Below are 27,060 nucleotides of genomic sequence, written 5' to 3' on the forward strand. Positions count from 1 at the left end.
TGTCCAGAGAAGAGCAACAAAGCTGGGGAGGGGTCTGGGGCACAGCCCTGTGAGGAGAGGCTGAGGGAGCTGGGGTTGCTTAGCCTGGAGAAGAGGAGGCTCAGGGGAGACCTTCTTGCTCTCTGCAACTCCCTGAAGGGAGGTGGGGGTTGGTCTCTTCTCCCAGGCAGCCAGCACCAGAACAAGAGGACACAGTCTTAAGGTGTGCCAGGGGAAGTTTAGGCTGGAGGTGAGGAGAAAGTTCTTCACTGGTAGAGTAATTTGCCATTTGAATGTGCTGCCCAGGGAGGTGGTGGAGCCACCATCCCTGGAGGTGTTCAAAAGGGGATTGGATGAGGCACTTGGAGCCATGGTTTGGTTGTCTGGGGGTGTTGGGTGCTAGGTTGGACTTGATGATCTCTGAGGTCTTTCCCAACCTTGTTGATTCTATGCTTGTGCCCCTGTGCTGGGCACTGGTGAGGCCACACCTTGAGGAATTTTGGGCTTCTCACTCCAAGGAGGCCATTGGAGTCCTGCAGCTGGTACAGGGAAGGGCAATACAGCTGAGGAAGGGTCTGGAGGACAGGGCTGCAGAGGAGCAGCTGAGCAAAGTAGGGCTGTTCAGCCTGGAGAAGAGAGACTCATGGGGAAGAGACTCATGGGAGTCTCCATGAAAGGAGATTGGAGTGGAGTGGGGTTGGGCTCTTCTCCCTAGATGCAAGTCACAGGAGAAGAGAAAACAACCTCAAGTTGCACCAAGGGAGGTTTAGTCTGGAGATCAGGAAAAGTCTTTCCTGCCAGAGTGGTCAGGGATTGGCACAGGCTGCCCAGGGAGGTGGTGGAGTCCCCATGCCTGTAGGTGTTCCAGGAATGAGTGAATATGGCACTTGGGGATGTGGCTTCCTGGGCAGGGTGCAGTAAGGTTCATGATTGAACTTGATGATCTTAGAGAACTTTTCCAGCTGGAGTGACTCTATGATTCTATTTGATGTTAAACCTCAGTCATGGACATGATCCCTAACAAACTGCTTTGAGATAAGAAAACAGAATTCTTGTTGCTGCCTGTACCAAAATTGACTTCCAGTATAAAATTAACTGGGTGATTAATTAGGGGATCTGCTGGAGAGCAGTCCTGGGGAGAAGGACCTGGGAGTGCTGGTGGGCAGCAAGCTCTGCATGGGACAGCAATGTGCCCTGGGAGCCAAGAAGGCCAAGGGGGTCCTGGGGGGCATTCAGAGGAGGTGTCCAGCAGAGCCAGGGAGGTTCTCCTCCCCCTCTGCTCTGCCCTGCTGAGACCTCACCTGGAATATTGCATCCAGCTCTGGGCTCCCCAGGTCAGGAGGGACAGGGACTGCTAGAGAGAGTCCAAGGGAGGGCTGCAAGGCTGCTGAAGGGACTGCAGCAGTGCCTGGGGAGGAGAGGCTGAGAGCCCTGGGGCTGTTGAGTCTGGAGAGGAGAAGGCTGAGAGAGGATTTAATAAATGTTTATCCATATCTGGATATCCATATCCTGGATATCAGTGGATGGAAACTGCAGCACAGGAGGTTCCAGCTCAACATGAGGAGGAACTTCTTGACTGTGAGGGTCCCAGAGCCCTGGAGCAGGCTGCCCAGAGAGGTTGTGGAGTCTCCTTCTGTGGAGCCTTTCCATCCCTGTCTGGATGTGTTCCTGGGTGACCTGTGCTGGGTTCTATGCTCCTGCTCTGGCAGGGGGTTTGGACTGGAAGATCCCTGGAGGTCCCTTCCAACCCCTGACATCCTGTGAGCCTGTGAACTGTCTCAGACAAGAGAAAAAGCTCTTGGAGAAGACAGAAAAGATTCCTGTCAGTTAACTTCTGCATCCAAGCTTTTACCTTTAACAACACCACTCTTAAAAACCAAAGGTTATCATTTTGTTGTGTCAGTGTGCAGAGCTCTTAGAGAGTCTGCCTCCCCTGGGACACTCCTGCAGGTGAAACCTTCATTTAGGTAGTGAAAGGCTTCAAGCCTCTCAAGTTGCTGTGCATTCCTGATTGCACTCACACCTCCTCACTCAGCCAGAGCCTGGGGGCTTTGTTGTTTTGTTGGTTTTCTTTACCTCATCCACTCACCACCTGTGAGATTCAAAGCCACCCAGCAAGCAGGGGCAAAGGATTTCTAGAAACACTGCTAATTTGCTGCCTCACTTTGCCTGCTGCAAAATTGAGTGCCCCCTCCCAGGAGCAACCTGGCTGCTTCTCCCTAAACACAGCAGTTGAGAGCCAGGGATCAAAAGGAGCTGTCGACACCTAGACTCCTGCCTTCTCCTAGGCATCAGGCATTTAGCTCACTTGGGCAGAGAATCAGAGAATCAATCAGGTTGGAAAAGACCTCAGAGATCATCAAGGCCAACCTGTCACCCAACACCTCCTGACTGCTAAACCATGGCTCCAAGTGCCACATCCAATCCCCTCCTGAACACCTCCAGGGATGGGGACTCCACCACCTCCCTGGGCAGCACATCCCAAGGGCCAATCTCTCTTTCTATGAAGAACTTCTTCCTAACCTCCAGCCTAAACTTCCCCTGGCACAGCTTGAGACTGTGTCCTCTTGTTCTGGTGCTGCTTGCCTGGGAGAAGAGACCAACCCCCACCTGGCTACAACCTCCCTTCAGGGAGTTGGAGAGGGCAAGGAGGTCTCCCCTGAGCCTCCTCTTCTCCAGGCTAAGCAACCCCAGCTCCCTCAGCCTCTCCTCCCAGGGCTGTGCCCCAGACCCCTCCCTGGCTTCATTGCCCTTCTCTGGACACCTTCAAGTCTCTCAATGTCCTTCTGAAACTGAGGGGCCCAGAACTGGACACAGGACTCAAGGTGTGGCCTAAGCAGTGCTGAGCACAGGGCACCATGACCTCCCTGCTCCTGCTGGCCACACTCTTCCTGATTCAGGCCAGGATGCCCTTGGCCTTCTTGGCCCCCTGGGCACACTGCTGGCTCATGTTCAGCTGCTGTCCACCAGCACTCCCAGGTCCCTCTCAGCCACTCTGTCCCCAGCCTACAGCACTGCCTGGGGTTGCTGTAGCCAATGTGTAGAACCTGGCACTCAGACCTGTTAAATGCCATCCTGTTGGACTCCACCCTTCTGTCCAGAATCCAAACAAGAGCACTTCAAGATTATTAAACCCAACCAATCACCCAACCCTAACTAACCAACCAGACCATGGCACCAAGTCCCTCATCCACTCCCTTCTTATGCACCCCCAGGCATTATGACCCCAGCACCTCCCCTTGGGCAGCCACTCTGCCTGGGAAGAGCTGGGAACCCCTCTGGGCAGCCTGAGCCTTCAAGTGATGTGGTCCAGCAGCTGCAAACAGGCCACTTGGTTTGAGTAATCAACTCATTGAAGTTAATTGGCCTGTAGCCCTGGAATGTCTTTGTGCAACAGGAGCTCCCATTTCACTTGTATGCCTTCTGTGAAGCAGTAGTGGAGGAAGTAAATTCACTTCCTCTGTTCCCCTTCTCTTCCTCTCCCAATGAATTGCCAGCAGAGAGATGTTTGATTCTCTTAGAGCCATGTGGAGAAAGGCCTCACCCATGCAGCCCCTACACTTCTACCTGCTGCTATGCTAGCAAGTCATGTAACTGCTCTGAACTGGAACAGCATGGATCCCAGCCCACCATAACACAACAGTCTCACTAAGTTTAGGACAAATTACATCCCCAAAGAGCACACCATGGATATTAATGCTCAGTGTTGCTAGGCAGCACCTCCTTTCAGTGGTGCACAGGGGTAGACTGAAGAGGAGGTCTGTCCCTCTTGAGGAAGGCTTTCAGCTCCTGTGATTAATGCTGCTGAAGATTCATGCCTGCCTTTTGCTCTATGATCACTGCAAACCATACAGAAGGAGGTGGTGTGGACCTCTCTGAGAGGAGGGAGGCTCTACAGAAGGAGCTGGAAAGACTGAGCTGAGACCAACAGGATCACAGCATCATAGAATTGTCAGGGCTGGAAGGGACCTCAAGGCTCAGCCAGTGCCAACCCCCCTGCCATGGCCAGGGACACCTCACACCACAGCAGGTTGCTCACAGCCACATCCAGCCTGGCTGCAAACACCTCCAGGCAGGAGGCTTCCACCACCTCCCTGGGCAGCCTGTGCCAGGCTCTCACCACTCTCATGGCCAACAACTTCTTCCTCACAGCCAATCTCAATCTCCCCATTTCTAGTTCTGCTCCATCCCCCCCAGTCCTATCCCTCCCTGACACCCTCAAAAGTCCCTCCCCAGCTTTCTTGGAGCCCCCTGCAGATCCTGCAAGGCCACAATGAGGTCTCCTCAGAGCCTTCTCTCCAGCCTGCACAACCCCAACTCTCTCAGTCTGTCCTCACAGCAGAGCAGCTCCAGCCCTCTGCTCCTCCTCGTGGCCCTTCTCTGGACACCTTCCAGCACCTCCAGAGCCTTCCTGGCACAGAGGCTCCAGCACTGGCCCCAGAGCTGCAGCTGTGGTCTCAGCAGAGTGGAGCAGAGGGGCAGAATCCCCTCCCTGGCCCTGCTGCCCACACTTCTCTTGCTGCAGCTCAGGTTGAGGTTCAACAAGGCCAAGTGCCAGGTCCTGCACTTGAGTCACAACAACCCCCTGCAAAACTCCAGGCTTGAGGCAGAGTGGCTGCAGATAAGGCCTCAGGAACAGAAACAGGACCTGGTGTGTTGATTGACAGCTGCCTGAACATGAGCCAGCAGTGTGCCCAGGGGCTCAAGAAGGCCAAGTGCATCCTGGCCTGGGTCAGCACTAGTGTGGCCAGCAGGAGCAGGGAAGTCATTCTGCCCTGTGCCCAGCACTGGTGAGGCCACCTCCTAAATACTGGGGTTGCTTTTGGAGTCCTCACTCCCAGAAGGACACTGAGGGCTGGAGCATGCCCAGAGGAGGGCAACAAAGCTGGGGAAGAGTCTGGAGAAGAGGGCTGGGGAGGAGCAGCTGAGGGAGCTGGGGGAATTCAGTCTGGGGAGGAGCAGCTGAGGGAGCTGGGGGTATTCAGTCTGGAAAGGAGGTGGCATAGGGGAGGCCTTCTTGCTCTCTACAAGTCCCTGAAGGGAGGCTGGAGTGAGGTGGGTGCTGGGGGGCACTGCTGAGTGCCTCTTAGCTGTAGGCAAGAACATGAACAATGTAATTGTTCTGGATTTTGTTTGTCACTAGGAAGCTTTTGTGTCAAGATGTAAAAATAGTACTGAGCTCTCCTCCTCTGCAGCACAACATTTGTATGTTTGCAAAGTCTAATTAGTGCTAATTAGGTAACAACCCATGGTTAAAAAACCCCACATCCCACCAGGAGCAACCAATGGTCTTGGGCACTGCTAAGGCAAAGTAAAGGAATAATGTCTATCCAGAGCTGAGGGCAGGGGGTCAGGAAGGAAGGGACAGGGACAGCCTCTGCTCACTGTGCCCTGGGATAGGCCAAGGGGCAATGGATGGAAACTGCAGCACAGGAGGTTCCAGCTCAACATGAGGAGGAACTTCCATACTCTAAGCATCTCAGAGGCCTGGAGCAGGCTGCCCAGAGAGGTTGTGGAGTCTCCTTCTGTGGAGCCTTTCCATCCCTGTCTGGATGTGTTCCTGGGTGACCTGTGCTGGATTCTGTGCTCCTGCTCTGGCTTGGACTGGAAGATGTCCAGAGGTCCCTTCCAACCCCTGACATCCTGTGAGCCTGTAAAGGAAGGAAGAGTATTTGGCAGCCTGCAGATTTTTAGTGAGGTGTTTCATGTCACAAACCACAGAATGGTTTGGCTTGAAAGGGACCTTTCAGAGCAGGGACACCTGTTGCTAGCCCAGGCTGCTCACAGCCTCATCCAACTGACCTTGAGCCCCTCCAGGCTGCAGACATCCACAGCCCCCCTGGGCAACCTGTTCCAGTGTCTTGCCTCTGACTGTGTATGTGTCTTGCCAGTGTTCAGTGGCTGTTCCATCACCCAGCTCAATGCTATTGTCTCTCATCCTGGCACTCCCAGCCCTTGTCAGAGGTCCCTCCCCAGCTCTTCTGTAGCCTCCTTCAGGTACTGGAAGGCTGCTCTAAGGTCTCCTTGGAGCCTTCCCTTCTCCAGGCTGAACAGCCCCAACTCTTCAGCCTGTCCCCAGGGGAAGGTGCCCCAGCCTTTGCATTAGGATCATAAACATCAGAGAATCTCTTCAGTTAGGAAAGACCTCTGAGGCCATCAGCTCAAGCTGTCAAGCCAACACCACTGTGGCCATTCAACCATGCCACAGAGTGCCACAGCTACACATTTCAATCAATCCTTAAAGCAGGAACCAGAAGTTCTTAAGGAAGAGCTGCAGCTACACTGTGTGGAAGGGCCTGGAGCCCCTGGGCTAGAGGAGGGGCTGAGGGAGCTGGGGGTGTTCAGGCTGGAGAAGAGGAAGGTGAGGGAGACCTCTTTGCTCTCTGCAGCTCCATGAAGGGAGTTTGGAGCCAGGAGGGGACAGCCTCTGCTCCTTGGTGGCAAGGGAAAGGAGCAGAGGCAGTGTTCCCAAGGTGCAGCAGGGGAGGCTCAGGCTGGATGCTAGGAACTATTTCTTGCCAGAGAGGGCTCTCAGCCATTGGAATGGTCTGCCCAGGGCAGTGCTGGAGTCCCCATCCCTGGGGGTGTTCCAACAGCTGTGGAGCTGGAGCTTAGGGACAGGGTTTGGTGTTGAGCCTGCAGTGCTGGGTGGAGGAGCTTGGAGGTCTCTTCCAACCAGATGCTTTCTGTGATTCTGTGAATGCTTTTGTTTCTAATACCAATGCCAACAACAGAGAAGCTGAAACTCTTGGCAGCATCAGGCACAACTGACAAAGATTTTCTGGGAGGAGGGAGTTTGTGCACATTGCTCCTGCCCTTTGGTAATATGAACACACCAGAGATCAACTGGACAGAGACAAGGGAGAATCATCTCAGGTGGAAAAGACCTCTGAGATGATGGAGTCTAACTCTACCAAGGCTGGTGTTAAAGCCTGACCCTCAGCACCACAACTCTGCCTCTTCAAAACCCTTCCAGGGATGGGGCTTCAAGCACCTCCATGAGCAGCCTGTACCAGGAGCTGAGAACCATTTTGGTGGAGCAATTTCTTCTAGAGTCCAACCTAATCCTCCCCTTGTGAAGGAGAATAGAATAGAATAGAATAGATTAGAATAGAATAGAATAGAATAGAATAGATTAGAATGGAATAGAATAGACCAGGTTGGAAGAGACCTTCGAGATCATCAAGTCCAACCCATCAAACTAAACCTCCCCTGGCACAGCCTGAGACTGTGTCCTCTTGTTCTGGTGCTGGCTGCCTGGGAGAAGAGACCAACCTCTGCCTGTCTACAACCTCCCTTCAGGGAGTTGGAGACAGCAATGAGGTCTCTCCTGAGCCTCCTCTTCTCCAGGCTAAGCAACCCCAGCTCCCTCAGCCTCTCCTCACAGGGCTGTGTTCCAAACCCCTCATCAACTTTGTTGCCCTTCTCTGGACACCTTCCAGCAACTCAACCTCCTTCCTAAACTGAGGAGCCCAGAACTGGACACAGGACTCAAGGTGTGGCCTAACCAGTGCAGTGTACAGGGGCAGAATGACCTCCCTGCTCCTGCTGGCCACACTCTTCCTGATGGAGGCCAGGATGCCATTGGCCCTCCTGGCTGCCTGGGCACACTGCAGGCTCATGTTCAGCCTGCCATCAACCAGCACCCCAGGTCCCTCTCTGCCTGGCTGCTCTCAGCCACTCTGACCCCAGCCTCTAGCACTGCCTGGGGTTGCTGTGGCCAATGTGCAGCACCTGGCACTTGGATGTGTTCAATCTCCTGCCCTTGGACTCTGCCCATCTGTCCAGTCGGTCGAGGTCCCTCTGCAGAGCCTCTCTACCCTCCAGCAGATCAACTCCTGCCCCCAGCTTGGTGTCATCTGCAAATGTGCTGATGCCTGACTCAATGCCCTCATCCAGATCATCAGTGAAGATGTTAAAGAGGATGGGGCCCAGCACTGACCCCTGGGGGGCACCACTGGGGCCTGGCTGCCAGCTGGCTGTGGCACCATTCACCACCACTCTCTGGGCTCAGCCTCCAGCCAGTTCCTAACCCAGCTCAGAGTTGCTGCTGTCCCAGCCAGGGGCTGACAGCTTGGCCAGCAGTTTGCTGTGGGGGACGGTGTCAAAGGCCTTGCTGAAGTCCAGGCAGAGCACATCCACAGCCTGCCCCACACCCACCAGGCAGTCACCTGGTCATAGAAGGAGATCAGGTTGGAGAGGCAGGACCTGCCCCTCCTGAATCCATGCTGGCTGGGCCTGAGCCCTTGGCCGTCCTTCAGGTGCGCAGTTATTGCCGCCAGGACAATCTGCTCCATCACTTTCCCTGGCACTGAGCTCAGGCTGCCAGGCCTGGAGTCTCCATGACACTGCTCCCTGACCCCATCGCCCAGCTCCGGAGGCCACTCGTCCTGAGCTCCTCCTGCCTTGCTGTTAAACATTGAGGCACAGAAGGTGTTCAGGACCTCAGCCTTTGCCTCCTCTTCAGTCACAGTGTTCCCCTCCAGGTCCCAGAAGGAGTGCAGGTTCTTCTTGCCCTCTTTTTAGCATTCATGTATTTAGAAAGCTGCTTTTTGTTCTCCTTCCCAGCAGAGTTCAGCTTGAGTAACATCTGGGCCTTTGCCTCTCTCATTTGTCTCCTGCCCTTTCTGGATACCTGCACCCCATCAGGACCCAGCAGGTTGGGTGCAGGAGAAGTTGCCCCATGATCAAAGAACCCAAAATTCCACTGCTGGCACCATCCCCTGAGCCAATTGTTGATGGTGTGGGCTCTCCTGTTCCTCACCTGCTCACACCTGACAGAGGTGTTGTCTCCTTCCCCCTCCATTCCAAGTGCCAGGCTCCAGCACTCTCTGCAGCCAGCAGCCTGGACTCCTGTGTGTTTGTGCACCAGCTCTGTCTGGGCACCAAGTGATTTTCTGATCGCCTTTGGCTGAGTTGTTGCCATGGCTCAGGGCTCTGTTGTTCGTTGTTAAAACAAACTAATCAATACATATATCTGTTCCACCTAGATACTATCATGTATTTATTTCAATGCTATAGTTATAAATACAATCAATTGTATTTCCCCTAAATACTATAAACCAGCAGAGGAAGCTCTCAGCTCAAGCACGCCAGTGCCGGTGCCGGTGCCGGTGCCGGTGCCGGTCAGCTCTGGAGCCACAATGGCTGCAGAGTGCAATGGCTGCAGGGTGGCAACTTTGCCTGAGCAGGGGCTCTTGGAGTCTCTGGCTGTGGTCAATGTCTGCTCTCCCTCAGCTGCTGTTGCTGCTGGGAGATGCTCTGCAGGCATCCCCAGGGCCTTGTCCCCCAGGGCTGCACCAGGGACCCTGATGGCTTCTCCAATCTGTCCCTCCTCCAGCTGGAGCCAGAAGCCAGAGATAGCCTCAAGGACCTGCAGGTGAAACTCAACCATGTCCTGGAGGAGCTGAGCAGAATCTTTGCCAGCAGGTACACCTGGCTGAGAGGAGGTGGGTTTGGGGGTCAAGGAACTGCAGCTGGGGCCTGGCTGGGGCCTCTGCTTGGCCAAGCAGGTCCTGGGCATGGCTGTGGGAGATGCTGAGCTGACTGAGCACTGTGCTCCCCGGTTTCCAGCCACGCCTGGAGGAGTGCTGAAGCAGCTGGGTGACATCCTGGGCCAGCTGAAGGAAGGGCACTGGCAGTGTCCCTGCCAGCACCTGCAGCAGTGCTGCACAGCATGCTGACAGTGTCCTGCAGCCCACCATGGGCCTCCTGGGCAGCAAGGGAGTGTGGGGCCAAGAGGAACACAGACATCTCTCAGCGCCCCTGACCCCCCCGGGAGTGTGGGGGACCTGCAGGCTCTGTAGTTCCTTTGAGCAGTTTGAGAGAGTCAGGTTGCTGCTGAAACAAAGCAGACCTTTAGCTGCCAGGGGCAATGCTGCCTGAGCAGGGGCTCTGGGAGCCACTCTGGGCTGTGCATCCTGCAGTGCTCTTCCCTCTCTGAGGTGAGTGAAAAGCAAGACTGCTTTGTAGGGTGAGTTGTGTCTGAAAGAGCACAGAAGGGCTGAGGTTGGAAGGGGCCTCAGAGATCAACCTTCCCAGCCTGGGCAGGGACAGCTCTCAACTGGACTCAGCTGCTGGAGGCCTCATCCGACCTGGCCTTGGACACCCCCAGGGAAGAGGCAGCCACAGCCTCCCTGGGAAGCCTGGGAGCAGCCTGCAGCCTCAGGGTGCCGGTGGGTGAGGAACTGGACCTGAGCCAGCAAGGGGCACTTGCAGCACAGGAGGCCAGTGGCAGCCTGGGCTCAGCCAGGGCAGCATGGCCAGAGGGGCAGGCAGCTGGTTTGAGTCTCCTGGGGCAGCAGGAGCTGTGTGGGGGCTCCCCGCAGGAGCAGCTTGGCAGCCCTGGCTCCTGGGGGGCTTTCTGGGCCTGCCCTGGGGGAGCTGGAGCAGGGGGGCACAGGCAGCTCCCCTGTAGGCTCTGGGCAGCCCTGTGCCCGCTGGCTGCCATCTGGTGCCAGCGCTGGGCACTCCCCTCTTTGTCCCCGCGGTTGCCAGGGTGCCGCTGGGTGGCCTCAGGCTCTGTCGCTGTGGCAACCAGGCACAGCCCAGCCGCGACTGTGTGGCAGTGGGATCGCTGGTGGATGCTGGTGGATGCTGGTGGATCCTGGTGGATCCCATTGGAGACTGGTGCCGGCCCCGGGCCGAGGTGACGATGGCTGTGTCCCCTCCCCAGCCAAGCCCCGGGAGGGGCTTTGGCTGCCTCAGGAGGGAGGGCTGGGAGCAGGGCTGAGCAGGGAGGGTGGAAGCCTGAGCGCCGCTGTCCCACCCAGCAGTGCTGAGGCCATTGCCGGCACCCAGCTGCTGCTCGGGGCAGGATTTGAGGGAGGAGGCTGCCCCTTAGCCAAGGGGAGGTTCTTGTGCTGGGGGACAGGCCCCTGGAGCTGCAGCACTTGCCATGCTGGGCACCCCCGGAGGAGCTGGAGCCCCTTCTCCCTGCCCCCACAGCTGGACAAACTGCTCCCTGAAACACAAAATCCCTCTGGGTCTTCTTTGTTGCCATGGGATGCTGCTGTGTCTGCCTCCAGGCTGGGACTAAACGTGGAGGGGAGAGAGGCTGCCTGTCTCCCTGCTGCCAGTCTGATCCTCCTTCCCTTGCACCTGGGCTTTGGGATGTTTTTGCCTTCAGTTTTCACCTCTGCTGCCCCATCTGCAAGTGAGGGGTGAGAGGATTTCTCCTCTGCCTAGCAAACGCTGTGCAGGCTGAGGATGAAAGATGCAGCAGCTGCCTAGGTAGCAGAGACTGCAAAGCTCCCCCAGCCCAACTCTCCTTTCCTTGCATTTTAAAACCCTAGGGGATTTCCTGAGAAGCAGCAATTCCTGCATCTCTCTCTTGAAAATCCAGAGGCTGGACTGCTTCAGGAGGCTGCAGGTAACTCAGGACAGGCTGTCCAGCCTTGCCTCTGAACTGAGGGATGGGAAACAACTCCGTGAAGTCCAAGCTTCACCAGCACGGGGTCCCAGGCAGTGCTGCAGCAGGGCAGCCGCTGGTAATGTTCCCTGTCCTGGCAGCCAGCAGTGCCTGTGTGTGCTGGGGAGCCGGCACCAGGCTGAGCCTGCCAAGGTCAGGCTGGAGGCTGCATTCCTGCTGCTGCTTTTGGTCACTTCCCCTTCTGCAGCTGGGTGTCTCTGAGCTGAGTGTTTCTGTTCTTCCAGAGGCTGGGCCCCAGTGTGGGGGTGGGGCAGGCACACTGAGAATTAGTTGCCCAAGAAGGTTTGGAGGATTGAGATGAAAGCAGCTTGGTTGGGACTGAGGGTTACCGAGCATTTCAGAGCTCTCAGGGAGGCTCCAGGAAGGCAGCTGCTCAGGATGTGACCATCAACAGCCTCTGCTGGACACTGGGAAGTGCTGCTGCAGGATCTGCAGATGGTTCAGCAAGGGGGAGAGGCTGTTTTCCAGGGCTGCTGGCAGTGCCTCTTGTGCCAGCTTGGCTGTGGATCGCTGGTGCCCCTCAGCAGAGTGGAGCTCACTGTTGATAGCTTTGTGTCGATGGAGAGAGGTGGTGGCCATGCTGCTGAGTGGAAGAAGTTAACCTGGACCTGGTTCACTCAGGGGGACCTGTTAAGCCATGCTACTTGTAGGCTGAGGAGGCTGGAGAGCCTCTGCTGCTGTTAGGATGAAGCCTTAAGTGGCCCTGCTCTCACCCCTGCAGCATTTCTTGCTGAGCTTCTCCCTTGAGTGGTTTCCTGCTTTTCTTTCTGCTGCTGCAGCCTCTGGAGTGCCTGTGGGGAGCCTTGAGTTTGGGTGTCAGGGAGTGAAGAGCAGGGCCCTCATTCTCCATGGAGAAATGCTGGTGGGCACTGTGGTAATTGTGTGTCTGGAAGGAGTCATCTTTGCTGGCTCATTTCTGTCCCTGAAGCCAAGCAGAGCAGCCCTGAGCAACTCTGCTGAGCAGCTCTGCTTCTTGCCCAGGGAATGGAGCTCTGTGCTCCCCGAGTCAGAAACAGCAGCAGGGCAGCCCAGGTGCTCTCCCCTGGGGAAGGATGCCCCAGCCTGGAGACACTGTGGAGCCTTTGGCTTTGCTGGGAGTGGGCTTCTGGCTTTTCAAAGGTCTGCTGCTGCTCCTTGCAGGTGAGCTGAGCCATGGCCACTGAGCAGAACCAGCGCTCCAGGAGGCCCTCCAAAATGCCTGAGGGGCTCCAGGGCACAGTGGCAGCACCTGGTCACCTGAAGCCAGCCAGAGAGGCAAAGCAGCCTGGAACTGTAAGTAGCTGCTGTGGTCAAGGAGGAGCCTTGGAACAGGCTGCCCAGAGAGGTTGTGGAGTCTCCTTCTCTGGAGAGATTCCAAACCCACCTAGATGTGATCCTGGGCAAGCTGCTCTGGGTTTCTGCAAGAGGGTTGGACTGGCTGATCCCCAGAGGTGCCTTCCAACCCCCACCCTGCTGGGATAGCCTACATGGAGCACAGAGCCACCCCTCTGGAGCCAGGGCAATTCTTCCTTCCTCTCCATAACTGTCCCCTTTGCTGACTGCAGCTCACCTGACTGGAGATGCCCTGGTGCTGATGGTCTCTCAAGGAGATGTCTCTGTAGGCTTCTGAGGAGGGCTCTGTGAGGCCAGGACAGAGAGAAAAGTGCTAATGAAGGAGAACTCAGACTTGGAGACATTCCTCTGCACCTCAGTCCTGGCACAGGGCTGCTTTTCTGCTCTCCTCTGCCTCCCCCAGCAGTGCCATCTCCCCAGGGCAGGCTGGGGAGCCTGGGGCAAGGGCAGAGCTGGGGCAGTTCTGAGCACTCTTGCCCTGCTCTCTTCAGAGCTCCCTGGCTCTATCCAGCAGCACTACAGAGGGAACAAATGCCCAGAGAGCAGCAATCCCCAGGAGTGCCCCAGCAAAGCAGGCAGCAGCTCATGGGACAGAGCCCCTTGGTTAGAGCTTGTCCCTTCTGCTCTGGCTCAGGAATGCTCTGATCTGAAACACTGCAGCAGGTCCCTCAGGAGGCTTCCAGGACTGGCCTGGTAGCTCTGACCACAAATTACTCCTCAGTGGCACTCGGACAAGAGGAGCAGAGGGGTTGCTGTGGCTTGTGCTGGTGGTGTGTGTTTCAGCTGACTCCCTCCTCCTTCCTGCAGGAGATGCCTGAGCTCATGGAGCAGAGCCTGGGTGGCACTCAGGAGGGGAGCCTGCCCCAGATCATCCAGAGGGGTGGCAAGGCTGAGGAGAGGAGGCTGCCCCGGCTCAGGCAGAGGCTGGGCAGCATTCAGGAGATGTGGCTGCCCCCAGTCTCCACCCAGAGGGGCAGCAGCCTGGAGGGGAAGCTGCCCCCAATCTGCACCCAGAGGGGCAGCAGCCTGGAGGGGAAGCTGCCCCCAATCTGCACCCAGAGGGGCAGCAGCCTGGAGGGGAAGCTGCCCCCAATCTGCACCCAGAGGGGCAGCAGCCTGGAGGGGAAGCTGCCCCCAATCCCCACCCAGAGGGGCAGCAGCCTGGAGGGGAAGCTGCCCCCTGTTACCAGGAGGGGCAAGCCTGAGGCCAGGACCCTGCCCCTGATTGCCCAGCTTGCAGACTCCAGTGAGGCCTCCTGCCCAAAGGTAAGCTTTTCCTGCCCTTTCCTTGCTGTTTGGGGAGGCATTTGGAGAGGAGCCTGCTCGTGGCAGGCCTGCCTCCAGCTTAGCTCTAACTGGCTGGCCAGGTCCTGTTGTGCTGTGCAGCTGCTGGCAGTGCTGAGTTCCTCCTGCCAGGAGAAAGCTCAGACCTTGCTCCCTGCTGAGCTGTTCAAGTCCTGAGCTGTGCTGCAGAAGCTCTGCTGCAGCTGGGGGGGGTTCCTGGAGCTGAGCCCCTGGCACTCAAGCCCCATGCAGGGGGCAGGCTGGGGCAGGACACAAGGGCAGGAGCTTGCCATTTGCCATCCTCCTGCTGCCACAGGCAGCTGCTGCTTGGGGTGGTCGCTGCCAAGTGCCTGGGGCTGGGACTCCTTCGCTGCTGGCAGCCTTGGCCTTGGGGGGCTGAAGGCCTGCAGGAGTTGCTCAGCACTGAGCACACTCAGCTGCAGTGGTGCTTTGGGGTGGAGCAGCAGGTTGGGGCCCTCCCAGGGGGCTGGCTTTGCAGGCTGCAGGCTCCTGCCAGCTGCAGAGGGGCCTCAGCCCCTGGCTGTGCCTTGTCTGGCTGAGTGTTTGCTGCAGCTGTGCCTCAAGCTGCTTTGCTGCAGAGCTGCTGGCCAGAGCACACAGCCCCGAGGGCAGAGCAGGGAGGGAGGCTGCTGAGCAGCAATTGCCAGCAGCAAACCTGTGACATACTGGTTGTGGGTTGCCCTGGCCAGCCCAGGAGGTTGGGAAGCCCTCAGCTGGGCACACAGAGCACTGGCAGCATGCTGCAGCTGCTGGCTTCAGCCTGGCCATGGCTTGTGTGGAGCAGCAGGAGAGCTGCCTGGGTCTGGTGAGTGGGAGCAGCACAGCTGGGAGAGGGGAGGCAAAGCAGGGAGGAACTTTCTCCTAGCAGTGCCTCTGCTCTGCCAGCATTTGCTGCTTGTGTGCATTGCCAGGCTGCTGCTGCAGTGGAGTGGAACAAAAGCAGCAGCACCAGAGCAGGACCAAAGAGCCACTGAAAGCTCCTGGCAGAAGGAGCTGCCAAGTCCAATCCTCCTCCAGCTGCCCAGTGCTGCAGAGAAAGGAGCTGAACCTCGCCAGCACTCAGCTCTCCTTGTCCTGCCTTCCCTCCTCTGCTGCTGTTCTCTCCTTAGCAGCTCCCAGGCTTTACACTGGCAAAGCTCTTTGGGGCTGTGTGGGCCTCGGCCTCCCTGCCTCAGAGCAAAGATCATCCCCAGAGTGTTTCCCCTGGAGCCTCCTGTCCATTGCTGGCCCTCAGCTGCTCCATGAGTGCTGCCAGCACTGTCAGGGAGTGCTCTGGTGCTGTGTGACCACAGCAGCACAGGGCTTTGCCCTGTGTTTGGGAGAGGGAACCTGGAGAGACAGCCCAAGAGCTGCTTAGCCTGAGCCTGCTCAGCACAGCCCAGCTCCTCTTGAGCCACCCAGGAGCCAGGTGGGAGAGCTTCTGCTTGCCCAGGCTGAGCTGGGCAGAGGGACTCGCCAGGAGACTGGGCTGGACTGGAGAGCAGTGTAGGGTTGTCACTCATGAGTCCTGCTGCCAGCAGCTGAACCTCTCCCTGCTCTCTGTGCACCCCCAGCTGCCAGCTGCCCTGCAGCAGAGCTGCTTTGAGCCTCTCCCAGCAGAGGTGGTCTTCCAGAACTACCTCCCCCACCAGGTCTACGAAGCGACGCTGGTTCTGCGCAACAAGGGCAGGGTAAGTGCTGGGGGGTGGGAGGAACCTGCCCTCTCTGGGCATGCTGTCTCTGACACTGCCATGTGCTGCTGGGAGCTAGCCCAGAGGAGCTTGCCTAGAGAGCAGCCTTGCCTCTGAAAGCCCTGGCTTGCTGAGAATGTTGAGGGCTCTGCAGCTGTTCTCTCGTCTCACGCTCTGCCTCAGGTGTGCAGCGCATCCTGATGGCTCCTTGGTTACTCTTGCCTTTGGGGAGGGCCTCTCTGCCTCTCACAGCCTGCTTAGCTGCTTCAATCCCCTGACAAAGCTCAGGGGTCGTCTTCTCTGCTTGAGGCTGGAATAAGTCCTAGGGAGTGGCACTGAAACTCCAGGAGAGGTGTTTGGAAAGAGCAGTGGAACAGACTGATGGAGCAGCAGCGAGGGGAGGCCTTTAGGCACGACCTGGGGGTCCTGCTACGCTTCATTCAGCCCTGCTGGGGCTTTCCTGGAGCTCTGCTTTCCCTTTGGAACACCACAGCACATCCAGAGCCATCTCCTCCTGAAGGTCTCCACCTGTGCTTGGAAAGAATTGGTGGTGCTGAGGAGATTCCCCAAAGAAGTGGAGCAGGGAAATGCTGCCAAATGCCAGCAGTTTTGTTCCTGTGGAAAGAGGAAGATTTGAGACCCTTTGAATTTGAGCTGGGGAAACATTTGCTGGAGTGAGGCAGGTGCCCAGAGCAAGCTGGTGAGAAGAGACAGGAGGGAGGAGTGGGGCTGGGTTCAAAGGTGCTCCAGGAGAGAACCCTGTGCACACAGGGGCTTCTCTTGCCAGGCAGCAGGCAGTGTGCTGGAGGCAGAGAAGGGTCAGCAAAGGAAGTGTCCTGGAAGCTGCTGCTCTGCAGTGGGGAGCAAGATGTGAAGGGGAGAGGAGAGCAGCTGGGAAGGCAGAAGCAGCCTGCATGAGAGCAGGGGAAGGAGCTCCCCCCCACACACCTCCCTCCTGGGGGAAACAAGGGGACAACAAAAGCTGTGGGGGAAGAGCAAGAGCAGTCCAAGTGTGTCCTGAGAGAAGAGGCTTTGCCAGGGCTGTGGCTGGAAAGAGAAGCCCCTTTGGCAAGGAAGGCTGCAAAGTGTGGTCCCTCTCAGTTCCTGCTGGGGAGAACAGAGCCATTCCTGCTCTGGTGCCTGGCTTGGGAGTGTTGGCAAGAGGCCCCTGGGACATTGGTGTGCTCCACACTGACCCCAGACACTGTGCTGCTCTTTCCTCTTTCCTCATTAAAATGGGCCTCAGTTTCTCCTTTCCTCTGGCTCTGCTTCACAGCAGGGCTTGGGCCTGCAGCCCATGTCCCAGAGCTCCTTTGCCCAGGCAGCAGGAACTTGGCTCCAGCCTTGCCCTCTGTGCTGGAAGTGCCTTGGCAAGGAAGGATGGCAGCTGGCCATGGCCAGGTTTCTTCTCACAGTGCCACAGGTGGCAAAATCCCAGTTGTGTCTTCCCTGCAGGTTCCTCAGTGGGTGAAGGTCATCCTGGAGACCTCTCCTTACTTCAAGTTGGTTGGCCCCAAGGATGTGTGCCAGAAGGTGGCACCTGGCATGGCTTCTACTTACTGCATCCTCTTCACCCCTGAGGAGAACAAGGTGAGGCTGCAGGTCTCAAGAGGTTGCTGCCTGCAGTGGTAGGAGGAGCCAGGGAATTCCAGGCCTGTCAGCCTGACCTGAGTGCCAGGCAAGGTTATGGAACAGGTCATCTTGAGTGCAATCACACAGCCCTTACAGGATGGCCAAGGGCTCAGGCCCAGCCAGCATGGATTTAGGAAGGGCAGGTCCTGCCTGACCAACCTGATCTCCTTCCATGCCCAGGTGACTGCCTGGTGGCTGTGGGGAGCTGGGAGCCACTGCTGATGGTGATGTGGCAAAGGCCTTTGGGCAATGTGCCTGAGCATCCCTGCCAAGCTTCCAGGAGGTGCCTGCATTGCTGGGACTGCACTTGGCACCGTGGCACAGCTGGGTGCCTTTCCCAGGCTTCAGTGGCTCTGGGGGGCTGGCACCCCTGAGGTGGAGTCACTCTGGGCTGCCTCAGCATCCAAGCATCAGAGAATCTGCTTTGGTGCTGCTGGCCTGCTGAGAGAGCAGGTGGGGCAGAGGGGCTGGCTCAGCTCTGATCCTTCCCAGCCCTGTGCCAGTTGTGCTGCAGGAGAGAAGGGTGCCCAGGGGCTGCTGCATCTCTGCCTGCAGCTGGCAGTGAGACAAAGCCCAGCAGCTTCCCTTCTGCCCTGGGGCTGGCACTGCCTGCAGCCTGCTGAGGCTGTTCCTTTCCCTGCAGGATTACTGTCACCAGCTGCTCTGTGTCACCCAGAAGGAGGAGTTCACTGTGCCCATCCGGGCTGTAGGTGCCCAGGCTGTGCTGGACTTCCCCCAGCAGCTAAACTTCTCCATCTGCCCAGTCAAGTACAGCACCCAGAGGACTCTGCTGCTCCGCAACGTGGGCGAGCGGGAGGCTCACTACAGCCTCAGCACTCAGAGGTGAGGAGCTCAGCATCCTGCTCTGCTCTTCAGGCCAGGCTTTGCTTGTCCCTGCCTCTGCTTTCTAGGCTGGGATCTCCTGGGCCAGGAGTTGCCTTGCCATTTGCAGCTCTTGAGGTGAGGTTTCTGGGTGGCAGGGAGCCAGGGGGAAGCTCAGAGTGCCAGCAGCCCTTCCAGCCCTGTGCTCTCCAGCAGCCCTTCCAGCCCTGTGCTCTCCAGCAGCCCTTCCAGCCCTGTGCTCTCCAGCAGCCCTGCTCTGGTGGCATTGCCAGCAGCTGGGCTCTGCAGCCTCACTGCAGGGAGCTGGATGCAGTGTATGGGGCACCTGCTGTCCTTCTCTACTCTAGGCCCTTCTGAGGGCTGAATCTCCTCAGCACTGAGCCAGGAGCTCTCTTTCTGATCCCCTGGGGGGTTGGTTTTCCTTCTGCTGTCTGCACTGAGTGGAGCTAACTCCACTTGGTGTCTGGTCCCCAGTGGTGTTCCCCAGGGCTCAGTGCTGGGGCCAGCTCTCCTGAACACTTGCTCAATGCCCTGGGTGAGGACATTGAGGCTCCCTCAGTCAGTTTGCAGACAGGCCCAACTGGGCAGCAGTGCTGAGCTGCCTGTTAACCTACAGAGGCACCTGGCCAGGCTGGATCAAAGGCCAAGCCAATGGCATGAGGTTCATCAAGGCCAAGTGGCAGGGCCAGTACCTGGGTCACAGCAACCCCCTGCAGCACTGCAGGCTGGGGGAAGAGTGGCTGGAAAGATGCCCAGCAAAGACCTGGGGTGCTGCTCAACAGAGGCTGCAGATGAGCCAGCCGGTGGCCAGGTGGCTGAGCAGGCCAACAGCATCCTGGCCTGGGTCAGCCATGGTGTGGCCAACAGGAGCAGGGCAGTGTAGCCTGCACTGGGCACTGGATGCACAGCCTGAGTACTGCATTGACTTTTGGCCCCCTCACTGCAGGGAGCACACTGAGGTGCTGGGGTGGCTCCAGGAGGGACTACAAAGCTGGTGAAGGGTCTAGAGCAAAAGTCTTGTGAGGAGAGGCTGAGGGCACTGGGGATGTTTAGCCTGGAGGAGGCTGAGGGCAGATCTTCTGTCTCTCTTCAGCTCCCTGACAGGAGGCTGGAGCCAGGCAGGGCTTGGTCTCTGCTCCCAAGGAACAAGTGCTAGGCCACGAGGAAATGCCCTCAGTTGTGTGTGGCCTGGGACATGAGGAACAATTTCTTGCCCTTGAGGGTTGTCAAGGCCTGGTCCAGGTGGCCTGGGGCAGTGGTGGAGTCCCCATCCCTGGGGGGTTGGTGTGGTGCTGAGGGCCATGGTTTGGGGGTGCCCTAGCAATGGGAGCATGGTTGGACTGGAGCTGAAAGATCTCTTCCAGCCAAAAAGGTTCTCTGCTTCTGCTGCTTGGGGCTGCTTTGCTCCTTGCTTGCAGAAGGCAGCTGCAGAGCAGTGGCCTGCAGCAGGGCTGTGGTGCCCAGGTCTCTGCAGCAGCCCTGCTGTGTCTCTCTCTTGCAGCCCATTCTCTGCTGAGCCCTGTGTGGGAGCTCTGGGGGTCGGTGCTGCTGTGCAGGTGGCTGTGGAGTTCCTGCCGCTGCGGACCGGGGAGCACCGCGGGGTCCTGAGCCTGCACTGGGACTCAGGTCAGTGCTGGGCACTGCCTGCCTGCACTCTGTGTCCCTGGCTGCCCACTGCAGAGCCTGAGCTTTGGTTCCCAGCCAGTGCTGGGCCTGAGGGCTGACAGGAGGAGGGCAGGGCTCTGTCAGACGCTGTGGTGCCCAGGGCCTCTGGCACTCCTCTGTCCCCTGCTCTGCTTCTCCCTTGCCTTGCCTCAGAGCCTTTTGCTGCACTCTCCTCCATCCATCTCCATCCCACACCTCCCAGCTTCAGGACTAAAAGGCTCTTGGGCTCGGGCAGAAGTGCTCACTGCCTCCTTGGAGAGGTGTCAAACTCCTCCTGGGGTGGGAGAAGCCAAGAGCAGGCCCCAGGAGAAGTGTCAGCCTCAGCAGGCCCTTGAGGAGTAAGTGGGGAGCGGAGCTGGGACCTCCAAATGCTGCCCACAGGCTTGGCTCAGCAGAGCTGATGCTGAAGCAGAGCCTTGCTCACAGGTGCCCTGGGGCTGTGTTTCCTCTGCCTGCAGCAGAGCTTTGCTTTGTCCCTGTTGCTGCCCCTGGCTCCTGGGCAGCCTGATGTGCTCCCTGGGTGCTGCTGTGGTGCTGCAGCCCTGCAGTGAGCACTGGAGCTCTCTGGGGCTGGCAGAAAGGATCCAAATGCTGCTGTAGCTTGCAAGTGAGATGAGCAAGACTCCCCTCTGCTTTCCTGCAGGAGAAGATATTCACAGCAGCCTCAGTGGCACAGCTGTGGATGTGAACATCAGGCTGGACAGGAGCTCCTTGAGCATGGAGCAGACCTACCTGTCGCTGAGCAGCCGCAGCACCCTGCTCATCCACAACAGCAGCAGTGTGAGAGCTCACTTCCAGTGGAAGGCTGCTGCTAGTCAGGAGGAGGAGGAGCAGCAGCAGAGGTGGGTTGGAAAGCTGCACTGCAGGCAGATCCCTCTCCAAGGGTGACACTCAAGTGTGGCCTCCAGGGCTCTGGGTGCTTTGCAGTGGTTGAGGCCAGGAAAGCCCCCACAGCACCAAGGCCTGGATCCCTGGGCTTTGGGGTACTGGAGCTCAGCACTTCCCTTCCCAGCTGCATCCACACTCCAGCTGAGGATGGTGTCTTGGGGAGGAACTGCAGGGCCTGGATTTCCTCAGAGAGCAAACTGACTTGTGGGGGCCACAAAGCACTGAGGCCCAGAGATCTCTGGGCTCCAGAGGGACCATGAGGCTGAGGCAAGGCTCAGTGCTGGGCTGCACTGAGTAGCAGCACTGAGCACAGCTGCATGCAGCACAACTCTGCTGCTACTCGCTGCAGCTTCTCCTGCTGCAGCTGGCACAAGCTGGCAGGCTCCTTTCCCAGCCCTGTGCAGGGCAGAGTGCTTCAGGGGCCCAGAAGGTTGAGGCTATCCTGCTGCAGGCTGTTAACTGCCTGCTGGTGTCCCAGTTTCCAGCACCAGGTGCTATTTCCACCCTGCCTTGGAGGCTGAGCAGAGCTGGGAGGTGGAGGGTTCTGCAGGGAGGGTGGAGCAAGGCAGGACTTAGAAGTCCAGTTGAGTTTCAGCACCTGTGTCTTTGTGGTGGTGGGAGATGGGGCAGGCTCTCCAAAGGCTGCCTGTGGGGAAGCTTGGAAATTGCCACCTCAGGCAGCAGAGGAAGAGCTGGAGCCCAGGGGCTGAGCTGGAAAGCACACTGCAAAGCCTGGGGGATCCCGGGAAGCCTTGGGTGACTTTCCAGCCCCAGGTGCACGGAGGGATCTGGAGTTAGTCTGAAGCCACAGCTGGGGAGGAAAGTGCCTTCAGCTGGAGTGCTCTTCAGGGGCTTCTGAGCAAGTCAAGTTCAGTGTGGTTGGGCCAGGCAGGCCCTAGAGGCCAGCCCCAGGTTCCCCTCGCTCAGTGCTTTTCCTTGCCCAGTGTGTGGCTGCTGTGCAAGCTCAGGCTGTGCAAAGAGCAGCCCTGAGCAGCTCCAGGGGAGGAAGAGCCACTCGAGGCTGTTGTTGGAGCCTCCATCAGCTGTGGCAGTGGCTGTGAAGCAGGAAGGCTCCCGGGGGGCTGCTGCCTTTCACAAAGCTCTTCCGAGCTTGCAAGCAGGGAGTGCGAGTGGCCAGGGAAGAGGCAGGGATCGTGGGCTGGGAGCCGGGGGCTCGGGGGCAGCCCCTTGCTGTGCCGCTGCTGTGCCTCCCCGAGCGCTTCTGCCAGAGCCTCTGCAGAGCTGCTGGTGATGCCCTTGTCTGCTGGGCTTTGTCTCTGGGCTGCAGGCTGTGGGGGCAGTTCAAGCCGCGTCCCCCCCTGGAGCCCAGGAAGCAGCCTGCGCCCCAGGGACGCCGTTCCCGGCTCCCCCGCATCTTCCAGCAGCAGAGGGCGAAGGCGCAAGGAGAGTCCCTGCTGTGCCGCTCTGAGGAGATCTTCACCATCGAGCCGCTGGTGAGCCGCAGCTGAGAGCCCTCCTTCCTCCTCCTCCTCCTCCTCCTCCCTGGGGAGGTCCCTTGGCAGATCCTGCCCCCAGCTCCCGCAGAGGGAGTGGAGCTGGCAGGGCTTGGTGCACAAAGCCTTGGTGAGCTGCAGGGCCCTGGCAGGCAGCGAGAGCCTGCTGGCAGCTGAGCAAAAGAAGGGCACTGCCTCGGTGTCCTTCCAGCCCTCAGAGGGCTCTGCGGTGTTAGCTGCAAGGACATCCCCTCCGTGTGGCTCGGGGGCTGCCCAGAGGCTGTTAGAGCACTGCAGGTCCCAAACCACCTGAAGAAGGGAAGGAGAGGAGGCAAAGGGCAGCTGAGTTATGGCAATAGCAATCCCCTCCTGGAAGCCGGGCTTCCACCAGCTCTGAGTCTCCCTGCCAGTGTCACCTGTGAGCCTGGGCCCCAGGCTGGCAGGTTGAAAGGGGCTCTGGGAGTTGTGGTGCCCCTAGGTACAGAGAAGGGCTTGCTGCTGGTTCTGGGAGCCCAAGGCCACATCCTGCCACCAACCAGAGCCCTGACTCGGAGGGAGAGCATGGTCTGAGCTGGAGAATGCTGCTGTCTGAGCAGCATCTCATCTGGGAGTAAAGCCTGCAGGAATCCCAACCTCTTCTTTCTATGCAGAGAGGTGAAATGAGTGTGAAGGAAGGGCTCAGCTGCTCTTGCTGCTTCCTCCTGGAGCCCATGGAAGGCTGAGAGCCAGCAGCAGCAGCACCACTGCGCTGTCCCAGCACAGCAGCTGGCAGCAGCAGGATGGGAGCAGGAGGTTGTGGCAGAGCAGTAGGGATGTTGGAGGCAGTGGGAGGTGAGCAGCATCCTGTGGTGTGTCAGAGCTGCTTTGGGAGTGTGTTGGGGGCTCCTGCTTGGTGACAGCTGCACTGTGTCTCCACAAGCAGCTGAACCTGCTCTCCAGCTTGTGAGGGGCAGCAGTCTGGCTGCCCACAGCACTGAGTCCTGGTGCTCCTGGTAATGATGGAGGGACACCAAGTGCAGCCTGGCCTCAAGCCTTGGGAGTGGAAACCTTTCCTCACTGGCTCTGGGGATGTGCCACACTGTGCTCTAGGACTGACTTAGAAGTGGGCTGCTCCATGGCTCTCTGCCCTTCTGCCCTGTCCAGCCTTCTCAGTCTCTTGGTTTCCCAGGCTTCCCTCCCCTCTGGAGCAGGTTCCCTTGCAGAGCTCTGCCTGTGCCTGTCTCTCCTCCCCCAGCCCAGCACATGTGGTGCTTGCTCCTCGCTCTCCCTTGGTGCTCTGAAGAAGGGCTGCAGGGCTGTGGCTGCAAACATGAGCTGGAAGCTTTGGTGATCAATGGTTTGCTGCCATCCTCTCTTCTAGGAGGGAGAGGTGTGGCCAAACTCCTCAGCTGAGATCCAGGTGACCTTTAAGCCCCAGGCAGCCAGAGTCTATGAAGCCAAGTTCTACTGTGACATCTCAGGTACAGCTCCATTCTGCTGCTCTCTGCTCCAGGCTGCAGGCCAGGCACAAGCAACCTTCCAGCCCCCTGGCTCCTGCTCGAGTTGCTAGGAAGGGTCAGTGGCCAACAGGACCCGTGCCTGCTGTCCCTGTGGCTCCCAGCTGCTCTGCTGTCCAAGGCCAGGGCTCAGGACACTGCCTCTGGACCACTGAGTCCAGAACATGTGAGGCAGGGAAGGGCTGAGGTTTCCTGCCATGGGTTTGCCAGCCTTTGCTCTGCTGGGAGGTGTCTGTGAAGGCCAAGGAGCTACAGAACACAGCAGCCCCTAAGCCCCTCTAGCCTGTTTCCCTCCAAGAGGAGTCCTCATAGCCTGGAGGCATCCTGGGGCTCCTGAGGTGGTAGGAGCTGAGTTCCAGAGTGCTGCCAGCCCCTGGATCTCCTCCCACTGGTCAGCTACTGCCAGCGCTTAGGTGGGGAACCCTGCTGAATGCAGGGTGCCCTCCAAAGGAGCATCTCTGGCCAGCAGGTGCTTCTCCCTGCCTGGGAAGTGTCTCCTGGCAGCTCTGAGGCTGTGCTTCCCCTGGGTGGCGTTGCTCAGGGCTTGCTCTGCTCAGCAGGAGGTCTCTCCCTGGCAAGCTGAGCCCCAGCAGCCTGCTGGATGAGCTCTGTGCCGCTGCTGTCTCCCTGCAGGGTGCTCAGGCTGTTGGTGGCAGCAGCCAGCACTGCCCCCTGAGTGACACCAGCTCTGCCCTTCCAGAGGTGGTGGCTGTGCTGTGCTAGCCCAGGGCAGGGAGTGCTTGTAGCCAGGTTCAGGCTTCCTTGTCCTTCCTCTCCATCTCTGCAGGGTGCTGCTCAGGCTGTGTCTCAAGGGTGGGAGCTCGCTGCCAGGCTTTCTCCACGGAATCTGATGGGTGTCCTCACCTCCAGAGCTCATGGAGGTCCAGCAGCCCAGCTCCCACTCTTGGAGGGTGCTGAAAGCACCAACCCTGCTCTGCTGCTTTGTTGATTTCCTTCCTGCCCCAAGCCAAGGGACACAGATGCCAGGGAACAGCTTTTGACTTGCCCAGGAATTGGGCCTGGTTCCCTTGGCCAGTGCCACCTCCAGTGTGAGCCCAGGGCTTGTGTTCCCAAAATGTCTTCCTGCCCCAGCTGCACTTGTCAGAGCTGGGCAAGGCAATTCTTGCTTCACAAAGTTGCCAGTGCTGAGCTGCTGGCTCTGGGCTTTCTGCTCTGCTGAGGGAGATGTCCATCCCTCTACAGCAGGGGTGGATCTCCAGGGCTTGTGCCAGGAGAGGTTTTGCATTGCAGAGCAATAAGAGAGCTACTTGCACACAGCCCTTGAGCTGCTCTGGGGCTCCAGGAGGCAGAGCTGAGCAAATGCTCTGTCTTGGGAGAGAGAAGCCTGCTCTTGACAGACCCTGCTGGGCCTTCAGGAGAGCTTCACTTCTTGCAGCCATTCTGTGGCAGATGAGCATTCCAAAGCAGCGGGTCCCCTGTGCTGCCAGGGTGGAAACTGTCCCAGAATCAAGGTCCCTGTGAGTTGAAAGAAACCAAGGAGTCAATTAATTTTGCTCCTTGATTCCTCCAAGCCCCTTGGCTGACCTCCTCAGACCTTGAGCATGTTTGACACTGAGGGTGGTGAGAGCCTGGCCCCAGTTGCCCAGGGAGGGGTAGGTGCCCCACTCCTGGAACCCCTTCAGGTCAGGTTGCTTGGGGCTCAGAGCCAGCTGCTGTGCCTGCAGCTGTTCTGCTGAGTGCTGCTGCTTGGGCTGGCTGCCCTTGGAAGGTCCCTTCCCACCTCAAGGCCTCAAGGAGTCATCCAATGGAACTCTCTCCCCAGGCCGTGAGGCCAGGCTGCCTCTGCACATCCAAGGGGAAGGCCGAGGGCCCTGGCTCTGCTTCAGCCTTGAGCAGCTGGACCTTGGGCAGGTGTTGGTTGGATCCAGCAGCAAGTCTGAGGTGAGCAGCAGGGGCTGGCAGGGCTTGGGGGGAAGTCCTACTATGGAGACAGGCTGTGGGAGCTGGGGCTGTTCAGGCTGGGGAAGAGAAGGCTCCAGGGAGAGCTCAGAGCAGCCTTCCAGGAGCTGAAGTAGCTCCAGGAGAGCTGGGGAGGGACTTTGGCCAAGGGCTGGGGGAGAGGAGGAGAGGGAATGGGGTGAAGCTTGGGGAGGGCAGCTTGAGACTGGAAACTAGGAAGATTCTTTAGAGTGAGAGGAGGGAGAGCCTGGCACAGGCTGCCCAGGGAGGCTGTGGCTGCCCCCTCCCTGGAAGTGTTCAGGAGCAGGCTGGATGAGGCCTGGAGCAGCCTGGGCTGGTGGGAGGGGTCTCTGCCTATGGGGGGGGTTGGAACTGGATGAGCTGGAAGGTCCCTTCCAACCAACCCATTCCAGGATCCATTCTATGAAGTCCTGGCTGCTTGGCATCAAAGCCCCAAAGGCTGAACTTCCCTTTGGCTTCTGCCAAGCAGCAGCAGGCAGCATCCTCTGCCTTTGCCAGCTGTCAGCTTGTGCTGCTCTGGGCTGGACCTGCAGGCCAAAAGCCCAAATGGAAACCGATTGAGATTCCCTCCCCCTTTCCCTTTCCTGGTAAGGTAAAGCAAATCAGGCAGGAGAAAGGAGAGGTAAGATCAGGGAAAAAATGGTCTGGAATCTGTTTGGGAGTGAAAAAAGGTAACTTTATCTATCTCTATGTATCAGTAACAGGGCAGGTTCCAAAGGGATAGGGTGAAGGGCAGGGGGCAAAGCATCCAAAGGCAGCCCCAGCTGGCACTGGATTCCCTTGGTGCCAGTGGCTGCAGCTCTTCAGGAGGTGTGGATGCAGCAGGGAGCAGCAGGGGGGGGATGCAGCAGCCCTGGGGAGCCTTCTGTGCAGCAGTGGCTGTGCAGGGGAAAGAGAGAGCAGGAGCAGAGCTCTGCCCTGCCTAGCAAGGCTTGCTGGGCAGGGAGGGGCAGTGGCATAGAGCCCCTTGGAGCCAGGGGCCCCCTCCTCCTGGGAGGGGGAAAGCCAAGTCTCTCTCTGCCCAGCCAGAGCAGCTGGGGCTGGGCTCTTTTCAGCCCCCATCAAGGGGGGTGTAACCCTGCAGGGAGGTGCTTGGGCAGGACACAAATCAGCCTCCTGGAAGGAAAGAAAGTTCCTTAGGGGTTTCCATTGGCTGTCTTGCAGGTGATCCTGCACAACAAAGGAGCCATCCATGCCTCCTTCAGCTTGGTCCCTCCAACTACAGCTCTGGGCCCCTGCTTCAGCTTCTCCCCCTGTCAGGGCCTTCTCTTGCCAGATGAGTTCCAAGTCATCCAGGTCTGCTTCTGTCCCCCTGTCCTGGGGCACTTCACAGAGGAATTCAGGTTCAGTGTGGAAGGATCCCCTGAGCCTGTGACCTTGACTGTCAGGTGAGAGGCTGAGTGCAGCCCCCTGTGCTGTGAGAG

At 58.4% G+C, this 27,060-nt stretch overlaps 1 protein-coding gene across 1 annotated transcript in view; it reads left to right on the forward strand.

The window, feature by feature from the left end:
* Window positions 1-14,813: 14,813 nt before the first annotated feature.
* Window positions 14,814-27,060, forward strand: part of LOC137450037 (hydrocephalus-inducing protein homolog) — a 65,444-nt gene continuing 53,197 nt past the window's right edge. The window contains exons 1-10 of the mRNA XM_068156166.1: window positions 14,814-14,852; window positions 15,601-15,717; window positions 17,173-17,307; window positions 17,993-18,192; window positions 19,694-19,818; window positions 20,501-20,699; window positions 22,034-22,199; window positions 23,560-23,659; window positions 25,479-25,597; window positions 26,801-27,024. Coding sequence (XP_068012267.1) covers window positions 14,814-14,852; window positions 15,601-15,717; window positions 17,173-17,307; window positions 17,993-18,192; window positions 19,694-19,818; window positions 20,501-20,699; window positions 22,034-22,199; window positions 23,560-23,659; window positions 25,479-25,597; window positions 26,801-27,024 — 1,424 coding nt within the window. The remainder of the gene's footprint in view (window positions 14,853-15,600; window positions 15,718-17,172; window positions 17,308-17,992; window positions 18,193-19,693; window positions 19,819-20,500; window positions 20,700-22,033; window positions 22,200-23,559; window positions 23,660-25,478; window positions 25,598-26,800; window positions 27,025-27,060) is intronic.

Source organism: Melanerpes formicivorus, unplaced genomic scaffold (genome assembly GCF_026170545.1).
Source record: "Melanerpes formicivorus ecotype bairdi unplaced genomic scaffold, bMelFor1.0.p_v2 SCAF_34, whole genome shotgun sequence".
NCBI lineage: Eukaryota > Metazoa > Chordata > Aves > Piciformes > Picidae > Melanerpes > Melanerpes formicivorus.